Source organism: Thermobia domestica, chromosome 12 (assembly GCF_964235325.1).
Source record: "Thermobia domestica chromosome 12, izTheDome1.hap1.1, whole genome shotgun sequence".
In the NCBI taxonomy this organism is placed as follows: domain Eukaryota; kingdom Metazoa; phylum Arthropoda; class Insecta; order Zygentoma; family Lepismatidae; genus Thermobia; species Thermobia domestica.
This window is the reverse complement of record NC_137465.1, coordinates 77,144,301-77,162,160: the sequence shown is the minus strand read 5'-3', so window position 1 is coordinate 77,162,160 and position 17,860 is coordinate 77,144,301. Positions and strand designations below refer to the sequence as shown.

The 17,860-nt window shown below is 34.7% G+C and overlaps 2 protein-coding genes across 4 annotated transcripts in view; one reads left to right on the top strand and one right to left on the bottom strand.

Annotated features, from left to right (window-relative positions):
• Positions 1–17,860, bottom strand: part of LOC145666520 (uncharacterized) — a 466,510-nt gene that overhangs the window by 172,900 nt on the left and 275,750 nt on the right. For 2 of the 3 annotated variants that reach the window (XM_081733813.1, XM_081733810.1), the window contains exon 7: positions 1,314–1,463. The exons of the other annotated variant lie outside the window; for it this stretch is intronic. In XM_081733813.1, coding sequence (XP_081589939.1) covers positions 1,314–1,463 — 150 coding nt within the window. The remainder of the gene's footprint in view (positions 1–1,313; positions 1,464–17,860) is intronic. 3 annotated transcript variants of the gene reach the window in all.
• Positions 1–17,860, top strand: part of LOC145666521 (uncharacterized) — a 411,536-nt gene that overhangs the window by 359,910 nt on the left and 33,766 nt on the right. The gene's annotated exons all lie outside the window — the stretch shown is intronic.

Here is a 17,860-nt window from a genome sequence, read left to right as displayed (position 1 = left end):
AATTTTGCATTAAATCATATACCACATTTATTACTCGCAAATTGCTGCAACATTTTGAATCTCAGAAAAATTTTAAAATAAAAATACACAATATTTGTTTTTTCAAACTTATGAAACAAATCATCATAATTAAATTATTACAACAGGATAATTTATTAACGGAAATTTATTAAATATATATACACCTATAAATGTTTAGCAATAAATATTGCATTATAAATACAAAGTACATTTTGATATCTACAGATATATCTCATATTTAAAGATCGAGAGTCCGATGAAATTAGCCCGGTTGTCCACTAAGTATCGACCCAATGCATACGCCGGTTGACTCATAAGCTCTTCCGAAAATCTTTAAGTACTAAAATACATTACAATAAAAGCACAGAAGCTTAAATACGAGTAATTCCATTCCAAAATACTTTTACTTCTCTGATACGGTTCCTTCACTTAATGTAAGAGAAAACTCCGATAAAGTCGAAACTAGTGGGAACGGGGGAAAAAATGAAATTAAGCGTGCGTCGAAAATAAATTTCCTATTGGATCGTTGATCCAACTGCATTTTGTGAATGATTCACCAATATGATATTCCATGCGAAAGTAGAAGATAGTGCACAGAACTACAGGACATAAATTTGTTACACATCGTTAGTGCAAAACACAGACAAGTTTCTAACTTTGAAGTTGCTAATTAAAAAACAAGCACACGATCACAAAAGTTAAATTTCGAATCTTCTTACAATCTCGTTTTCAGAAAGCGAAAATTCCCTGACTTGTAGCCGAATTCCATGATTATTCCTAGTCTTCTCGAATTTCCTGACGTTTCAAGGTTTGCTCGGTTTGTAGGAACACTATCTTATCACATTTTCTGCTTCAGTTCTTCATAGGATATTGATTATGAATCCCGCAGAACGACCTCCACATTGGAGCACACATGCTGTAAGAGCGATCATTCCCTTCAAAGATGTTTAACAAAGTCAAATGCCATGACTTCACCAGTATATTTCTTATAATGTTATAGGCTTAATTGAGCATTCTAAGCGGTTACTTCCCATGTGAAATTCTCAACACAGAAACAAATGGCTGCGATAATTGTTATTATCACCTATCTACTGTGCTTTCTCTTCTATCTTCCTATCTGTATACTCTCTACATCCTTCCAAACTTAAAAGGCTCTTCCAGATTTAGATTTAACACGTACATTGAATTTGTGTTCACTCATTTTCTATACTAGGTCTACCAATTAGACTTTAGAGCGCTTTCTTATTGTATTCAACTAACAATATGCTTAAAAATAGTATAGCATATTTTACCTGAAGAATTGTTAAGGCCTTGTGGATTCACTGTCTCACTAGCTCCCAAATTAATTCTCTTCTCCTCCGGTTCCCATCGACTACAACGCTTCCGTTTTCTCTTTGGCTTCTCATTCCGATCGCTTTCATCTCCCGAGCGTTTTCCTGAAGCTAATAATTTATTAGAGATAAATTAAGAGCTGCTATACTAACAAGAAGTACAAATGGATAATTCTTGTATGAACAATGTAAAGTAATAATACATCTCAAATATAGTACTATAACTGTCATGTCTCAGTATGATAATAGTACGTTATGCATCAATAATACTCTTTACCGGTTGTAAAATGTGGAAAAGAAATCATAAAAGTATGGTGAGAATCATAAATTATACGATACATAAATAAACTGAGTTGACAAACTTATAGATGATTTTCAAATGTACAATCAGCAATGGCAGTTCACAGTTTCATTCCCAGGTTTATTCTCTGATGACCACTGCTTTTAACAATTGCCCGATAAATCACTTTTCTCTGGATCCAACTTCTTTTCAGGTGTACAAGAATATTTTTATCAACTCCTGTTGGACGCTTTCCAAAAGTTGGGAATTATGTACACCTTACAAAGAGGAAGCAGAGTTTCAGAATTCGAAAGGCACAGTAGTCCATTGAGCTCGTATCGGAACTCTTAATTGGGATGTCAGTGAAGGGCATGATACGAATCCTGGTCCGTACACACTCATGTGTAAGATACCAGCGATGATTTGGCTAAGATGCAGTGCCAATTAAATGAGATCTGCTCCATACAAAGTAAGAATTTATAAATATCCATCAAAATATGTTAATAATAATATGCTGCATTGATTTAAACATTCTTGGCAACGCGACGTAGATTTAGTTTTTCCTTATAACAAAATCGCACCATGAAACTGGAATGGATAACATTTGATGCAATGACGGATCAAATTGCTTCGTCCTTTTGCTTTGATACTTCTCTATTATAATTGCTCGAACCATTCTACAATCGATTAGATAAGTCCAGGTCTCTTCTACGGTGACTACAAACCTTCACGGATCCTCCACCACCTGGCGCTCCTACAGCTTTCTGTAGTTGGTTTTCCGTTACATAGTATGACTAGTTATCAACGCATGAATATTCGCCTTATGAACCACCTTGATATCTAAATTTATGCGAATCGTATGGTGCTCGTGCATGCTGGTTTGTTGGCACACATGGAACCGACTGGTCATAGGACGCTGTGTCGGCGTATTCTCTGACGCTGACGTCTTAATATCGCGCACTACTGGTGCTGTTACCTTCACTGGGGTCCATTTCGGACTTGGCTTAATAGGTGATACACAGTTTGGGGCCAGTCGAGCTCCATATTGTCGCACTATGGCATTCACAGTAAATTCATACTCGTGCCACTGTTGAATTGTGCTGATATAACTGATGTGTGAGCCTTCTCAGAATTGATTCAATTTCGTCACCCTCAGGCTTTGAACAACACGATTAATTTGCTAACAGACGCATCGCACATTACTGCCGCTATGGTGCAACTTTCACGCTTCTGCGCTTCGTTTGCAACTTATCGTGCTCTTTGCATTTCGCCTACGCATATGGAAGTCTATCAACTTTTGCAGATACCTTATTTAATGAATCAGACAATTTATCATAAGATATCGTCGATAAAGACCGTTTAGCCATGAATTGGTTCAAAGTAAATGCAAATAATATTATATTGATATTTAGAAATAACTGTATATTGGACTATTCATTACTATAAGAAAACCAGTTGAGGATGCTCCAAGAGCATTGCCGGAACGAACTTTAAAAAATTAATGTTTCTTATTGTTCTATATATACTATTATTATGCTCATTAAACAATTCTTGTAGTATATCTATCCATTTAGGGTTTCCTTGAGTACTACATTTTTTCCACATGTTTTGTTTAAGAGTTCTGTTAAAACATTCTGCAATACGTCGTTTTACGAAGACACGTGCTCAAAATTGAAAAATTCTCAAATTATCTTTCTATGACTTATGGCTCCCGAGACATGGCTCCTTAAATCTCCCACAATCGGGACTTTCTTGGCCAATATCTCGGGAGCGTTAAGTCATAAGGAGATGATATTGGTGTTGGTCAAGGAGTATGGTAAACATTTTGGTACCAAATAGTAACCGGTGGCCACTGGCCAAAAACTGGCCAGTTGGACAGTTGCCACCGTTACTATTTGGTGCCAAAATGTTTATCTTCCTCTTAGGTATTGATCAACACCAATATCATCTTTCTACGACTACCAGTTCCTGAGATATGGTTTCTTAAATCTCCTGAAATCGGAATTTTTAAGCCAATATCTCGGGAACGGTATGAGTGACGCGAAAAATTCCATTACTTCTTTCAGAAAGTTTTTGATGCTCTATCGAATGGAGGGCTGAAAATTGAACAAATCGCAAATCAATCAATCAATCAATGAATATATATATACACTCACTCTGTATGTGCGTGCAACTTATAATAATAATAATGTGTTAAGACAGTGACATAACAAGACAGGTTGGAGCCTTTGAAAGCAGAAGATTTAGTAGTACCCGCCGAACATTATGGGAACAAAGTACCGAAGAATAGATATTTACTGTTTCATTTTAAATTTTCATTATAACAGTTTTTTTTATATGTATTGTATTTTTATTGTAAATTATGATGTAAATTTGAGTGATATTTCAATTGAAAAATGAATTACGTTATTTCGAGAACATATTATTATTATTATTATTATTATAGTTTTCTGAATTTAATAGTTCACCATACTCCAACAAGTTAAGCCTTTTATTTATGGTTGTTTCAGTGGTAGAACAGCTGCAATCAAACAAATCCAGCTCCTGCAAAATGGGCTTTGTGGGGGATCAAAAACATGTGTGTGGGTTTTCTCAGGTTTTCCTGTTTCCACCCACCTTCTTCATTCCATTATTTCATTCATTCTCATCATCACCGTCTCCTTTAGCCTACCCGGGATAATCGTGGGACGTAAAACTTATAAAATTAATTTCACTTTTCCTTAGTGCTCTTTTAAGTTCAGTACACTGCTTTCTACAAGTAAAGGCATGGGTGGATAAGAATAGTAAAATGGCCCCAGATGCATCTTGGAATGCCAAGTGGGTAGTATGTAGGTATCCCGAGGATACATTGATCCCTCAAGTTTCAGACTGCAGCTCTGACTGGTTCGAGAGGAATGTTACAAAATCGGAGAAGTGGGATTAGTTTATTTGGCAAGATTGGCTTGATAAATTGTGTTCAAACTTAGATGAGTATGTATGGGTGTACAGAAGAGCTTCTGAAAAATGTAATAGCTCTGCCCCCACCATTATCTCCCCCTCAAAAATATTGATTCAATATTTGGAGCTCTTCTTTACCTATGAGCACAATTATGAAAAAATATGCTGTAGATGTCCCTTTAACTCTAGAATAAGAGATATTTGTTTCTAAAATTGTGTCGTGGATACGTCATGGTCAAAATTGGCCAAAACCAACTATAGCACACTTTTTTTTTTTTTTTTGTTGTTGTTGTTGTTGTTGTTGTAGTGAAGCAGTTTCATTTATATAACTTTAGAAACAATTTTACGTTCATTTGAAATGACGCATACACTGTGTCAACTTTTGGAGTATTCCATTAATCTGTCGACGTTGAGCAACAATATTCGAAACGTCTCTCAGAGCATAATCCATTAATTTTGTTTTCTGCCTAATTAATGATGTTTTCTGTTTTCCTTCTTTCAATATAAGCAGGCACAATTGTTTTGCCGCGGTAAGAACTAATTCTGCCATGACGTCATTATTAAGGCAGAAAACAAAATTAATGGTCCTAGCTCTAAGCGACATCCCGGTATTGTTGCCGTCGCTGCGGAACGTCTCTAATAAAATCGGAAGTGGTAGAATTCAACAACTTTCGGTTCTAACGTTGATAGCTAGAGAGCTAAAATGGTCATAAATAGCGAAAAGGAGCTTTCTGTAATGAATTAAGTGTCCTAAGATTGGATTCCTTTTCGGCTTTAATCTCTCTGCTAAAACTGAAAGCGTCACACATCAACTACTTCCGGTTTTAACGGTGATCACTACATAGTAAAACGGTAATAGATAGCGAGATGTGGTTGTCTTTAATCAGCTACGAGTCCCAAACCATATATATTCCATCCCGACTGCTCTCTCTCTATTAAAACGGGAAGAGGTATAAATATAGTACTATTTCCGGTTTCCATATACATTGAGCAAATATTGTGTAATCTTCTTTACTGTCTTCACCAGAGTTTATTTATTTATTTTATTTTATTGTTCTTAAAAAAACAGCCATAAAGAGAAACGAAATGAAATCTTTAAGTTTCATCTCCAACGGTTATGCCAGGTAGGCTAAAGGAGAGAGTGATGATGACAATGAATAAAATGGTGAAATGAAGGTAGGAGGAAACAAGAGAATCCTACAAAACCCACGCACATAGTATTTGTCCTCCACAAAGAATACTTTGCGGGAGCTGGGTTTGTTTCAGAGACCGCTCTACCACTGAATCAACCACAAAGAAAGCGCTTAACCTTCTTGGAACAGGATGAAGAATTAAATTCACAAACCTTTATTATTATTATTATTATTATTATTATTATTATTATTATTATTATTATTAATAATAATAATAATAATAATAATAATAATAATAATAATAAAAACACCCTGAAGAATATTATAAAAAAAAAAACTCAAATCAAAAATACACTGCCGATCAGTTAGAGGTAACAGATGGAGCTCTTTAGATATGCAGGACAAGCATCTTTGAAATCTTTGAACTTCCATCGTAACCAAGCTAAAAAGTTGTTTTGAACAGATTCTATGGCATGTATAAAGTACTTAGCTTCACTATTCCATATTACCGTGCCGTACTCCAAATGAGAACGCACGTTGCAAATGTATAAAATTTTTACAAGTGTTGATATTCGAAAAATTACGGCAAAGTCATTGCTAAATTTTTCCTGGCCTTAGATGTAATTACCTGTAAATGTTTACAAAATAATAGCTTGTTGTCTAAAATTATCCCTAAATCCTCGACATAGGTTCCAAAATCGATTCTCTGTCTACCAACTGTGTAATTATATATATAAAGTTCAGTTTTCCATGAGAAAGTTATACTTTAGTTTTGGTAATATTCAAAGGCAAAAAAATATTTTCTGACCACTTGACAACTTATTCAATATTCTCTTGTAACGTCACTTGATCATGAAGGGTTTTAATTTCCTTAAAAAATTTTTTGTCATCGGCATACATCAAATATCTACAAATTGACTTCTCAGGTAGGTCATTTACATACAGTAAAAAAAACAAGGGACCGAGATTGGAACCAGAGGTAACAAGGGTACACCAGATGTTATATATTATGAATAGAAGAAATATAGCCATTATACCTAACTTTGAATTTCCTATTATTTAAGTACGAATCTAGCCACTTAATTATCTGATTCGATAGATTGTACTTGTACAACTTACTTATTAATAAGTGATGAGGTGATTTGTCAAAAGCTTTGGCAAAATCAAAGTAAGTAACATCAGTCTGACCACCCGATCGAATAACAGAGAACAAACTATGCACAAAACAAGCCAAATTTGTAATAACTGATTTACCATTTATAAAACAATGTTGATTTATGTCTATTTGATCACATACAGCATTATACAAGTAGTTGTACATTATTTTTTCAAAAATTTTAGGAATAACATTCATTACAGAAATTGGTCTATAATCATTAATTTTGTCACCTTTAGTCTTGGCATTATACAAGTAGTCGTACATTATTTTTTCAAAAATTTTAGGAATAACATTCATTACAGAAATTGGTCTATAATCATTAATTTTGTCACCTTTAGTATTGGGTATTGGTGTCACGGCTACAATTTTCCAAGCTTCAGGATAAATACTTTCATTTAAACTCCAATTAAATAAGGATGCTAACACTGGTGAAATTACGTCAGCCACACCTTTTATAATAAAAACAGGTATTCCATCTATACCAGACGCAGATTTAGTCTTTAAGGATTTACTAGCATCTCTTACATTTCTAGTTGTAATAGGAGGTAGTTTCCTGTCACAGAGAGTTTCTGGTGATGCTAAATAATTATTTGTATTACTAATAGTTTGAAATGTCTGGTAGACTGATGCAAAGTACTCTGCAATAAATCTGCCAACGACTCACAATCAGTAACCAAAGAATCATTTACTAAAATTCCAGATTTTTTTTTTCCGTTGGATACATATCTCTAAAATTTCTCAGGATTACTATTTAATTGATTTTCCATTTTAATATAGTAAATACGTTTGTCATCTTTTAGTTGAGTCTTAAAGGCCTTGTGGTAATTGACAAATAATAAATAGTCTTCATAACTGAATCATTGATTGGAAAAAGGGAATAAGTGCATCAGACCTGTTTTCAAAAACGCTAAAAAACCTTCCGGAAGCTTTGTTTCTATTTGTTGCAAAAAGTGTATAATTGATTACTTGCAGCAAAAGAACTAACAAACACTAAGACAAGAAGAAGAATCTTGTATTGCAGCACTGCAATTGGTTAGATAAGCTTAAAAACGGAAAAAATATTACCTTTTTCCAATCAATTAGAGTTGGACGCAATTGTAATTGTGTGTAGGGTATGTAATGTGCAGTTTATGATAGAAAGCTATGAAAATGTACATGCTGAATACAATGTTGTATGTTAATCTTGGATATATGTATCCGAACTATCACGAATGTTAGGCTTCTAACACTTTTATTTAATTAGTATTTCTTGCATTCGCAATCATGTGGTTATACTGTGCTGGTAAATAAATACGATTGTGTCGTTTGAGTTCTGGTTTGATTACAGCAAAATTTCGGTCACATGGTAAAAACTGAGACCTCTGACAGGCAAATATTGCTGTATAGTGCTGAACCGTTATGACACGATCAGGCTGAAAAGCATTCATGTCATTGAACGATTGCAGTTTTGACCACCACTTGTATCACTGAAAACATGTAAATCTGTAACTGATTGGGGCAAAAAGTTCTCTATAGATTGTGCAATGCGAAAAGAAGGCGAAGTATCGTAACGACAGCACAGGGCTGAGTTGTCTACTTACACAGTCTCACAGTTGTGGTGGTGTCCTGTAGTGACTGGAAGAAGGGAATACGAAACGTAGTTATTCCCTTTTTCTAATCAGCGAGAGATTTTGTCTTCTACATTGGTCATATAGAGTTGCCCAAACATTCCTATTTTCTACTCAACGATATAACTATCTTAAAGAAACACATCTGCTATCTCAGGTTAAAATCGCAAAAAATCGTACTTATTCCCTTTTTCCAATCAGAGGTTCAATTTTAAGTAATTTTATACCTTTTGTGTGCTAAATTCTTAGCTTTTAATAAAGAAACAGATTTTTTTGAGTACCAACAAGGATATTTAGATGTTCTTGGGATAGATTTCAGAATATTCGTTTCCATAGCGAATACAATTACTTTTTCAAAATCCAAAACTGCTTCATTTATATCTGGTTTTAGCAAGATATTATACCAATCAGTATTAGCTAGTTGTTGATATAATGCGTAATAATTACCTTAACAAATTGAAAACGTTCACAGAACTTATTCATTTCACAACCTTTAGGTAAGATTACAATGGTTTCAATCGGATAATGAAAAATATCAGGTTGCACCATGCACTGATTAGTTTTCCTTGACACAGAAGTAGCATTAGTAATGAGAAGATCTAAAGCAGAGACTAATGGTTCAACACACAGGTTAGTATCCGCCCCCTTCCCCCCCCCAAAAAAAAAAGACAATTGCTGAAACTTCAATTTGGAATAATAATGTATTCCTGTGAGTTGATCATTATTTAACCAATCAATTTGGGATATGATGAAATCTCCAAAAATCAATGTATCATTTTCCAGAGAATTCAACCTACTAGAAATGTGGTTCAGGTAATTTTCAAAATTCACAGGGGAAAAGGTTGGTTGAAGATAAACACATGATATTAAGAGATTCTTTGCAGAATTACATTTTAGTTCAATCCACACACATTCACATTTAAATTCAAGATCAGGCCTGCGATTCACCATAAAGTTTTTTCTTATTGCTATCAGAGATCCGCCACCTCTTTGACATGACTCTTCGTTATATAATCTGTCGGATCTAAAACAGATATAAGTATCTGGGAAATAATCGTAGTTTCTATGAATATCGGATAACAATGTTTCTGTTACCTCGATCATATCATATTCACAGTCAGAGATTGAAGAGAAAAAATCACTACTTTTAGTTCTGAGTCTTCGAACATTTTGATACCAATTTTAAGGTTTAGGTTCGTCATGCCTAGTAGAAGGATTATGGTTGGTAACTTCTCCATAATTCCGCAGGTTACGATAGAAAGGTCCTACGAGAATAAATGTAGGCCACACTTTACGATCGTTGATTCGAGAGAAATCTGATTCATTCACCTCTATATGAAAGGAAGAGTAAGAATTGTTTGCTTTTCAATCTGGTGCAAACCACTTCTTTTTCACATTAAGTTCCTTAACAATTCCATCTTCACTAGTAACTAACGGGTTAAACCTTGTTACAAACAGCGCTTTTTTTCTTGTTTTAGATACCAGATTTGAATTACCTGAGCGACAGCCAACGGTGAGTTTCCTTGGTTCTCTCCGAGAATTTGAAATCTGCAAGTTCTTAACTTTCCGAGCTTGAATTGGTTTATTATTTTTAGATATTACTTGAGACCAGAGTGAAGGTGTTAACTTAGAGGATATTCGCTCATCTTTTCCAATTTCACTATTATCTGTTAAATTTGGGAAATGATTTTGATCATTGATGTTAGGAGTCGGTGTAAGATCCTTTTCTAAGTCCTGGTTAGAAGTTGAAATCTTACGGATGTACACTTGTTCTCCAATTAACAGACCTCTCAACAAAGCCTTTTCTTTCTCAAATTTACAATTTCATTTTTAAGTTCAAGAAGTTCATGCAAAAGTTCACTCTTCATCTTGTTTACACTAAATTCAAGTAATTTTGATATCGTTTTAATGTCCATGGAAGAAACCTTACAACAAGATAACTGGTCATCTTGTCTCTGTTCATTTTCAGAGATACCTAATTGCCTACCACTAGCTTAACTACCACAAAAAACATTACATTTAAATTTACTTAATTGGATATGTTCTTCTTACTTGTTTGATCAAAACAAGCGAAGTGACATTTTCTTTGACATGCATTACATTTAACAGTCTTTTGCTTTCCATATATACACATTGATTACATTGTGGACAATCATCTGCTAAAGGTGGCATTTAATATAAACATAGTAACACTAGTTAAAAAAGAAAGACAATGAAAAAACAAACAAACAAACAAACAAACTCACTCACTCACTCACTCACACACACACACACACACACACACACACACACTCACACTCACTCACTCACTCACTCACTCTTTCACTCACTCTCACACTCTCTCACTCACTCACTCACTCACTCACTCACTCACTCACTCACTCTCTCTCTCTCTCTCTCTCTCTCTCTCACTCACTCACTCACTCACTCACTCACTCTCTCTCTCTCTCTTTCACTCACTCTAACACTCTCTCACTCACACACACTCTCTCTCTCTCACTCACTCCAAATGGCCAAAAAGAAAAAAAATGAAATGAAATCTTTGAGTTTTACGTCCCACCTTTATGCCGGTTAGGCTAAAGGAGACGGTGATGAGTAATGAATGAAATGGTGGAATGAAGAAAGTGGGAGGAAACGGGAGTAGTGTTGTAAAAAAACGTTTTTTTTTCTGTGAAGTTTTTTTTCAATAAAAACATTGTTCTTTTTCATGTTTTTTTCAAATGTCTGTTTTTTTTTCTGACAACTATTATTTATTGATTTATGTTCCAGATTATTGAAATAATCAACAGAACTTGAGTCGAAGCCCTCGTAACTTACAAATCGTTTGTTTCTTTGTACCTATACGAGCAAAATTGTGTGATTATTCCTTTCGGACCCAGGTCATTTTTGGCGTTTTCCTACATTTTCAGTTAGTGACTCATTGCTAAAAACCATTCATTCGATTGATATGGTTAAGGCCTTGTTGTTTAGAAAATAGAAGTGGCTATGTTTTGGTGTAAGGTGCATTGCAGTGTTCCCAACGGGTGGGAAATTATTGAGGTAAATGTAGGGGTGAAAATTTACAAAAAAAATCCCTAACCGAATTTCATTTTTTTGTATCTAGCACCACTGCTGTTATATGAGTTCAAGTCACCTAAACAAATTCTTTGGTGTGTTGGCAAGGTACAGTAAAATCCTGAAGTCGCTGGCTTCCATTCAAAGAGTGAAAGAAAAAATTCTCTGTCATCATACACATGAAATTTTAACACTTTTTACGCCTCAGAAGCAAAAATCAACAAATATGCCGAGGCTACAGCTTCTCTAATTATCCTATTGAAACTTTTTATGGTGCGTTCTGTAGGGCAAAGAGGAAGCTTTCAGGTAGTGGTACGTTTGTCAATGTAACCAGCAAGAGGGTAATAATAGAGGGGAAAGGGAAATTTTTCGAATTTCTCACCTTAAATCGGGAATTAATTGTTTTGGCTGGAAACACTGCCATCAGACAGACGAAAATTATCTGAAAATAAACCTTAGTACTCTAAGAATATATCCTACAAGTATCATGGCGATATCTAACAAACTAAGCACGAAATTAAAAAAAAATATCTCATTCTACCTCAGAAATTCACCATTTTCTTACCATTTCCAGAACATAGTTTATTATAAACCTCAACTGTACTTCTTCTAATTATTCTAGTGAAACTTTTGATGGTGCGATGTGTAGGCTAATGACGAAGCTTTTAGACACTATATGTTTGTTTGATTGTAGCTAACAAGAGGGAATTAATAGAAATAAAAAGGGATTTTTTTCCACAATTTGCACCTAAAATCTGGAATTAAAATTTTCTGTAGCTCGCAACACTGCTATCAGACACACACAAACTATCTTAAAATAAGCTTTGGTATCCCCCTAATATATCCTACAAGTAATGTGACGATGTCTAATAAAGCAAGCATGTTAATAAAAAATATCTCATTCTACCTTAAAAAAATCACAGTTATCTTTCCAATTAGAGAACAAGGTCTACTGTAAACCTCAACTGTACTTCTCCTAATTATCCTATTGAAACTTTCTATAGTGCGTTGTGTAGGGAAAAAACGGGACTTTCAGATACTGGTACGTTTGTTCCGATGTAGCCAACAAGAGGAAAATAATAGAGACAAAACAGATAATTTTCCCAAAATTTCCCCTAAAATCTGGAATTAAAATTTTCTGTAGCTGGCAACACTGCTACCAGACAGACACAAAGTATCTTAAATTAAACATTGGTACACTACTAATATATCCTACAAGTATTATGGCGATATTTAAGGAACAAAGCTTCTAATTACCAAAAAAATATTACGGTAAACATAAAAGGTAAAAACTAGAAAAATCAAGATTTAGAACCTAAATACGAATTTTTCGTGCGCCCCCTAATTACCCCATTGTAATGATCTGTACTTGAGTTTGTTAAGTAAGGACAAATGTTCGATTGGCGTAAGTTGACTTGCACTCGGACGTATAGGTACGGATTTATAAACAAGAATTTTTTTTGCCCAAATTTAGGGAAGTTTTAATTTCGCTAATTGGCAACACTACGCGCAGGCCCGTCCAATTGATGTCAACAGTTAGGTATCCATCCGAGGTATCTATCTGGTAAGTCTTAGGCTAGTTTTAGACGGAAGCATTTATCGTAGCATTTCTCGTACCTGATGTGCTGCCAAAAATCTTGTATAATATTCTATGGCATCAAAAGTATATTGTGCTTTTACACGGTAGCATTTTGATCAGCATTTTGTCATGACGTAGCAAACAAATCACTGGAGAAGAGCGCAATTATGGCTCCAAAACTAAAAAACAGATATTTAAGTCACTATTTCTTCTGAAGCCCTTTTTCGCATATGCTTATTATGATACAAAGGACTTTTAACGGTGCAGTTATACTATACAGATCCATAGATTTTAAAATTTACAGAAGACATTTCTAATATTTTAATATAGTAGTGTATAAGTAATGGAAATATGGTGTGCACTTACATCTGAGATGGGTATTTACGTGGAAATATAGAATTAAAGTCGAACCTGAAATGCACGTAACCTTCAATAAGCTGCCATAAAATTTTGGCAAGTCTGTAATTTCCCCCCGTTCCCACTACTGCTACTACTACTACTACTACTACTACCACTACTACTCCTACTCCTATTCCAACTACTATTACTATTACTAAGTACTCCTACCCTTACTACTACTTACTCCTCCTACTCCTATTCCTACTACTACTACTTACTTCTACTATTATTACTCTTATTACTACTACTACTACTTCTACTACTACTAATACACCTACTACTACTTACTTCTCCTCCTCCTACTACTACTATTACTACTTATACTATGGATCCGTATAGTAAAATTACACGTTGCCACCTGTTAAAGTGAACCTGCACCGGAGAATGCAAGAGCACACCTCAGAAATGATTGCTGAAGGTACAATAAATGAAACGAAAAGTTTTTTTTTTAAATGAATTTCTGTGGATCCGTATATTGAAACTGCACGCTTTTAACTTTGTACAAACAAGGATGTTCCTCATTTTTTAATCAACATAATAATAGTAACCCTTCTCCGACTCATTTTTCTTTACTACAATTCAATTTCCCATACAAAACAAAGATCATGGATATTTGAAACAAAATCTTTCGCTTCCTTTTAACACACCACGGCGCTGCAATCGGAGCAGAAATTCTGGGGAAAATGCTACGAAATAGAGCAGATTCTATCGACAAGAAATGCCATAGGATATGCCATGGCATGGGAAATGCTATAGCATTTGCTACTTTACACGGTAGGATATCGATGATACGATTTTTGCTACGAGAAATGCTACGATAAATGCTTCCGTCTAAAACTAGCCTTAAGGAGGTTTTTCTACAACGAAGGAAGCTATCGGAAAAAAAAAGGAATAAAGGAAATTCGAAATTAGAAAATTCTCGAATTTTTGGCGGGTGAAATTTGAGAAGGAAATTCGCCACCAGAAGAAAAAGAAATTAATATGCAACTATGGTCCAACCATATTTGGCAAGAATAATATCCCGATATCTTAATTAGTGTCCACACAGGAGCGGATTAAAAAGTGACACACCCGTGTGTGCCACTTTGGCCACCTAGTGTACATTTGATTACATTTTTTTGACTACTAACCCGTGTTGTTGTAGTTATAGTCTCGACTAATAATAATATCGTTGTTGTAAACAATAACTTTATAAAGAAAATTTTCTCTCCTTTTTACATCTTAGTTCCAACACTGTTGGTGAGAAATGCATATCGGGGTTTTAAGTCTTCGTAGTACTTATTACATTTTACGTACAATTATAAGCAATGCATCAAGTAAAAGAGCACTTTAAACAGTCTTTGCTACAAGTGTCCGATGTGAGATTCATTCGTCACATGGTACACATCTAGTCGATAGACGAGAAAGGCCCATAAACCTTCCGTCATGTGGCACAAAACACATTCAATTTAGGGGGGTCTCGTTTCAACTGTACTTTCTCCTGAGGATTTGCTGACGGCCAGATGCAAACATTATGAGTGTTTACATTAGCTCTTCGGTGAAATGTCGATTTATCACTGGAGACGACATGATCCAGAAAATCTTCATTGTTATGCAGCAATACTTCACTTGCGAAATTGGCACGTAAACCGTAGTCTGTAGGCCTTAGACCTGTAGCAACTGCAAACGATAAGGACGTAGTTGCAAGCGTCTCCTTAATATTCTTCAAACAGACGGTTGCACTGTACAGATTCAGTCTTTATTAAAACACAAAAGCTTTCTGCTCTCTAGTCTCCATCTTTGGTATTTGCTCTTTCTAACGGCAGACAGAATAAACAATGCATGTACATGCGTGGGTACAAAACTGTTTGAGTTGCTCTTTCATTTGATATAATATTTATAATTGTAAGTTAATTGTAATAGATACTACAAAGTTTCAAAACTCTAATATTAATTTTAAAACACCTTGCATTACTTCAAATTGAGTCATCCTATATTCATGTCTTGTATATACAAATCATCAGAGCCGAACCTAGGCAATTTGTCGCCCCGTGCAATGGCATACTTTGCCGCCTCCCCCTTTCTCCACAAAGAACAAATCTTAAAAGTCATGATTTTAAGTATGCTACTCCAGCATGAACAACGAAGGGGAGGGTAAGTGTAGTCGCACTCAGAAAGGCTTAAATACTAAAAATGCAATCCCGTTATGTCTGTTTTTTTTTTCTTTAAATATTAATCTATTATGTTAGTGGAAGATAAAGCAAACACACCTGCAGAAGAAAGATGGTAATCCTTTTTATAAAATTCAATATCGAGCTTTAATCTCAATGTATCGGTTTGCAATTCCAATGCAACTAGTTCTTTTATCTTTATTTCTTGGTTTTTCTTCTACATCTGTTAACATTATTTAAAAAAGTTGTTTCTATCTTCAATGATAAGGAACTTGTTTCTGACAAAAACAAGACTAGTTGTCATATCAAAACTGTGATAACTTACTAAATGGAACAGATATTCGCTACTATTCAAGAATTGAATTCTTGCACTTGAAAACAATCAAGCAATTTGTGATTCGACTATTTGCTCGGATAGCATTGTGCATGTAACCTTAGACTAATGCAACCTAAACATAATTTATGAATGTAGTATTCAAATAGGTCAGCTTAGTAAATGTAACTACCATCATCATGAAGTCTGTTTCCAACAAGAAATATTTAATTTAAATAATATACCGGTACTTATAACTAGAGGCCAGATGTTAGGCAAAATGCCTATTCTTTAATGCTAAAGATATGATCAAAAATAACGTTTTAAAGTTTATATCGGGGATTATAGTTTCGATTTAAGCCAGCATTATTTTGCCTATTTCGCCCCTCACTGCTTAAATAATTGCTTTAGTGCCTAATGTTGCGTATTCTATGCATTTTCTTTGAAATAAGATTTAATTGGGAAATATATATAATTTATATACTGTAAATAACACAAGCATATGATACATTACAATCTCTCTCTCTCCGTATATATATATATATACAGGGTGTTTCAGATAAAACGTCCAATGCTTATAAATCCGAAACGGCTGAGAATAAAAAGATGAAACAAAAATTGAGATAGGAAAATGTCATAGGGCGCATCACATGGTGTTGTTGTGGTGACCCCCAGGGCCCTCCTTCAAGGGGGCCCAGGGACCAATTTCAAATTTTCAAATGGGAACACGTATTGAATCATACCTCATTCAATAGTACTTGAAAAATGAAACAACTTTTGTAGAAAACAATTTTCGATTTAGGCCACCGTTTTCAAAATGGCCGCAAAAAGTCCTGTATCTGTTTGAAGTTGGCACCTGGGCCCCCTTCACGGAGTTTCCTCAGGGTCACCACAACAACACCACTTGATATGCTTTATCATCGTTTCTATCTCAGTTTTTGATTCATCTCTCTATTCTCAGCCGTTTCTGATTTAGGCCTATAAGCACTGGACGTTTTATCTTATATAGGACCCACTTTTTGCGGCCATTTTGAAAACGGTGGCCCAAATCGAAAATTGTTTCCTACAAAAGTTGTTTCGTTTTTCAAGTACTATTGAATGAGGTATGATTCAATACGTGTTCCCATTTGAAAATTTGAAATTGTCCCCTGGGCCCCCTTGAAAGAGGGCCCTGGGGGTCACCACAAAAACACCATGTGATGTGCCCTATGACATTTTCCTATCTCAGTTTTTGTTTCATCTTTTTATTCTCAGCCGTTTCGGATTTATAAGCACTGGACGTTTTATCTGAAACACCCTGTATATATATATATATATCAAGCTTCGTTTTTTATATATAGAATGAAAGAAGACATTAACAAACAGGTATGTTGTTATATTCTTTGAACATTATTTATGACTAATCTATTTTTTAAATTGTATTGAGTATTTATCTTCATTATTTCGAGTTACATTTTAGTGCCTATTTTACTGCTTATTTTTAAAAAATTTTAAGTGCCTATTTGCCTGCCTATTTTTCAAGTTTTTAATGCCTAAACATCCGGTCTCTACTTATAACAGATTTTGCCGGACCCTCCAAACTTGCCGCTCCATGCAAATGCACGTGTTACAGGTATGATAGAGCCGGCTCTGCAAATCATATATATCTAGTCGTGAAATTATTTATATATGATATTTAGAAAAATACTATTAGGCAAATTAGTATTAGTTTTTACCTTTACACAAGCTATTTGAATTTTATACTGTTCGTGACATTATATTCGTACATATTAAAGCCCTGCTTTCACGAAAAAACAAAATTTCATTTCTACTTTTATTTCTTAGTTGATATTGATGAAAACTGCTGAAACCTGCATTGTTAATAGGTATGGTATTCATGTAAATTGTAAAATATTTG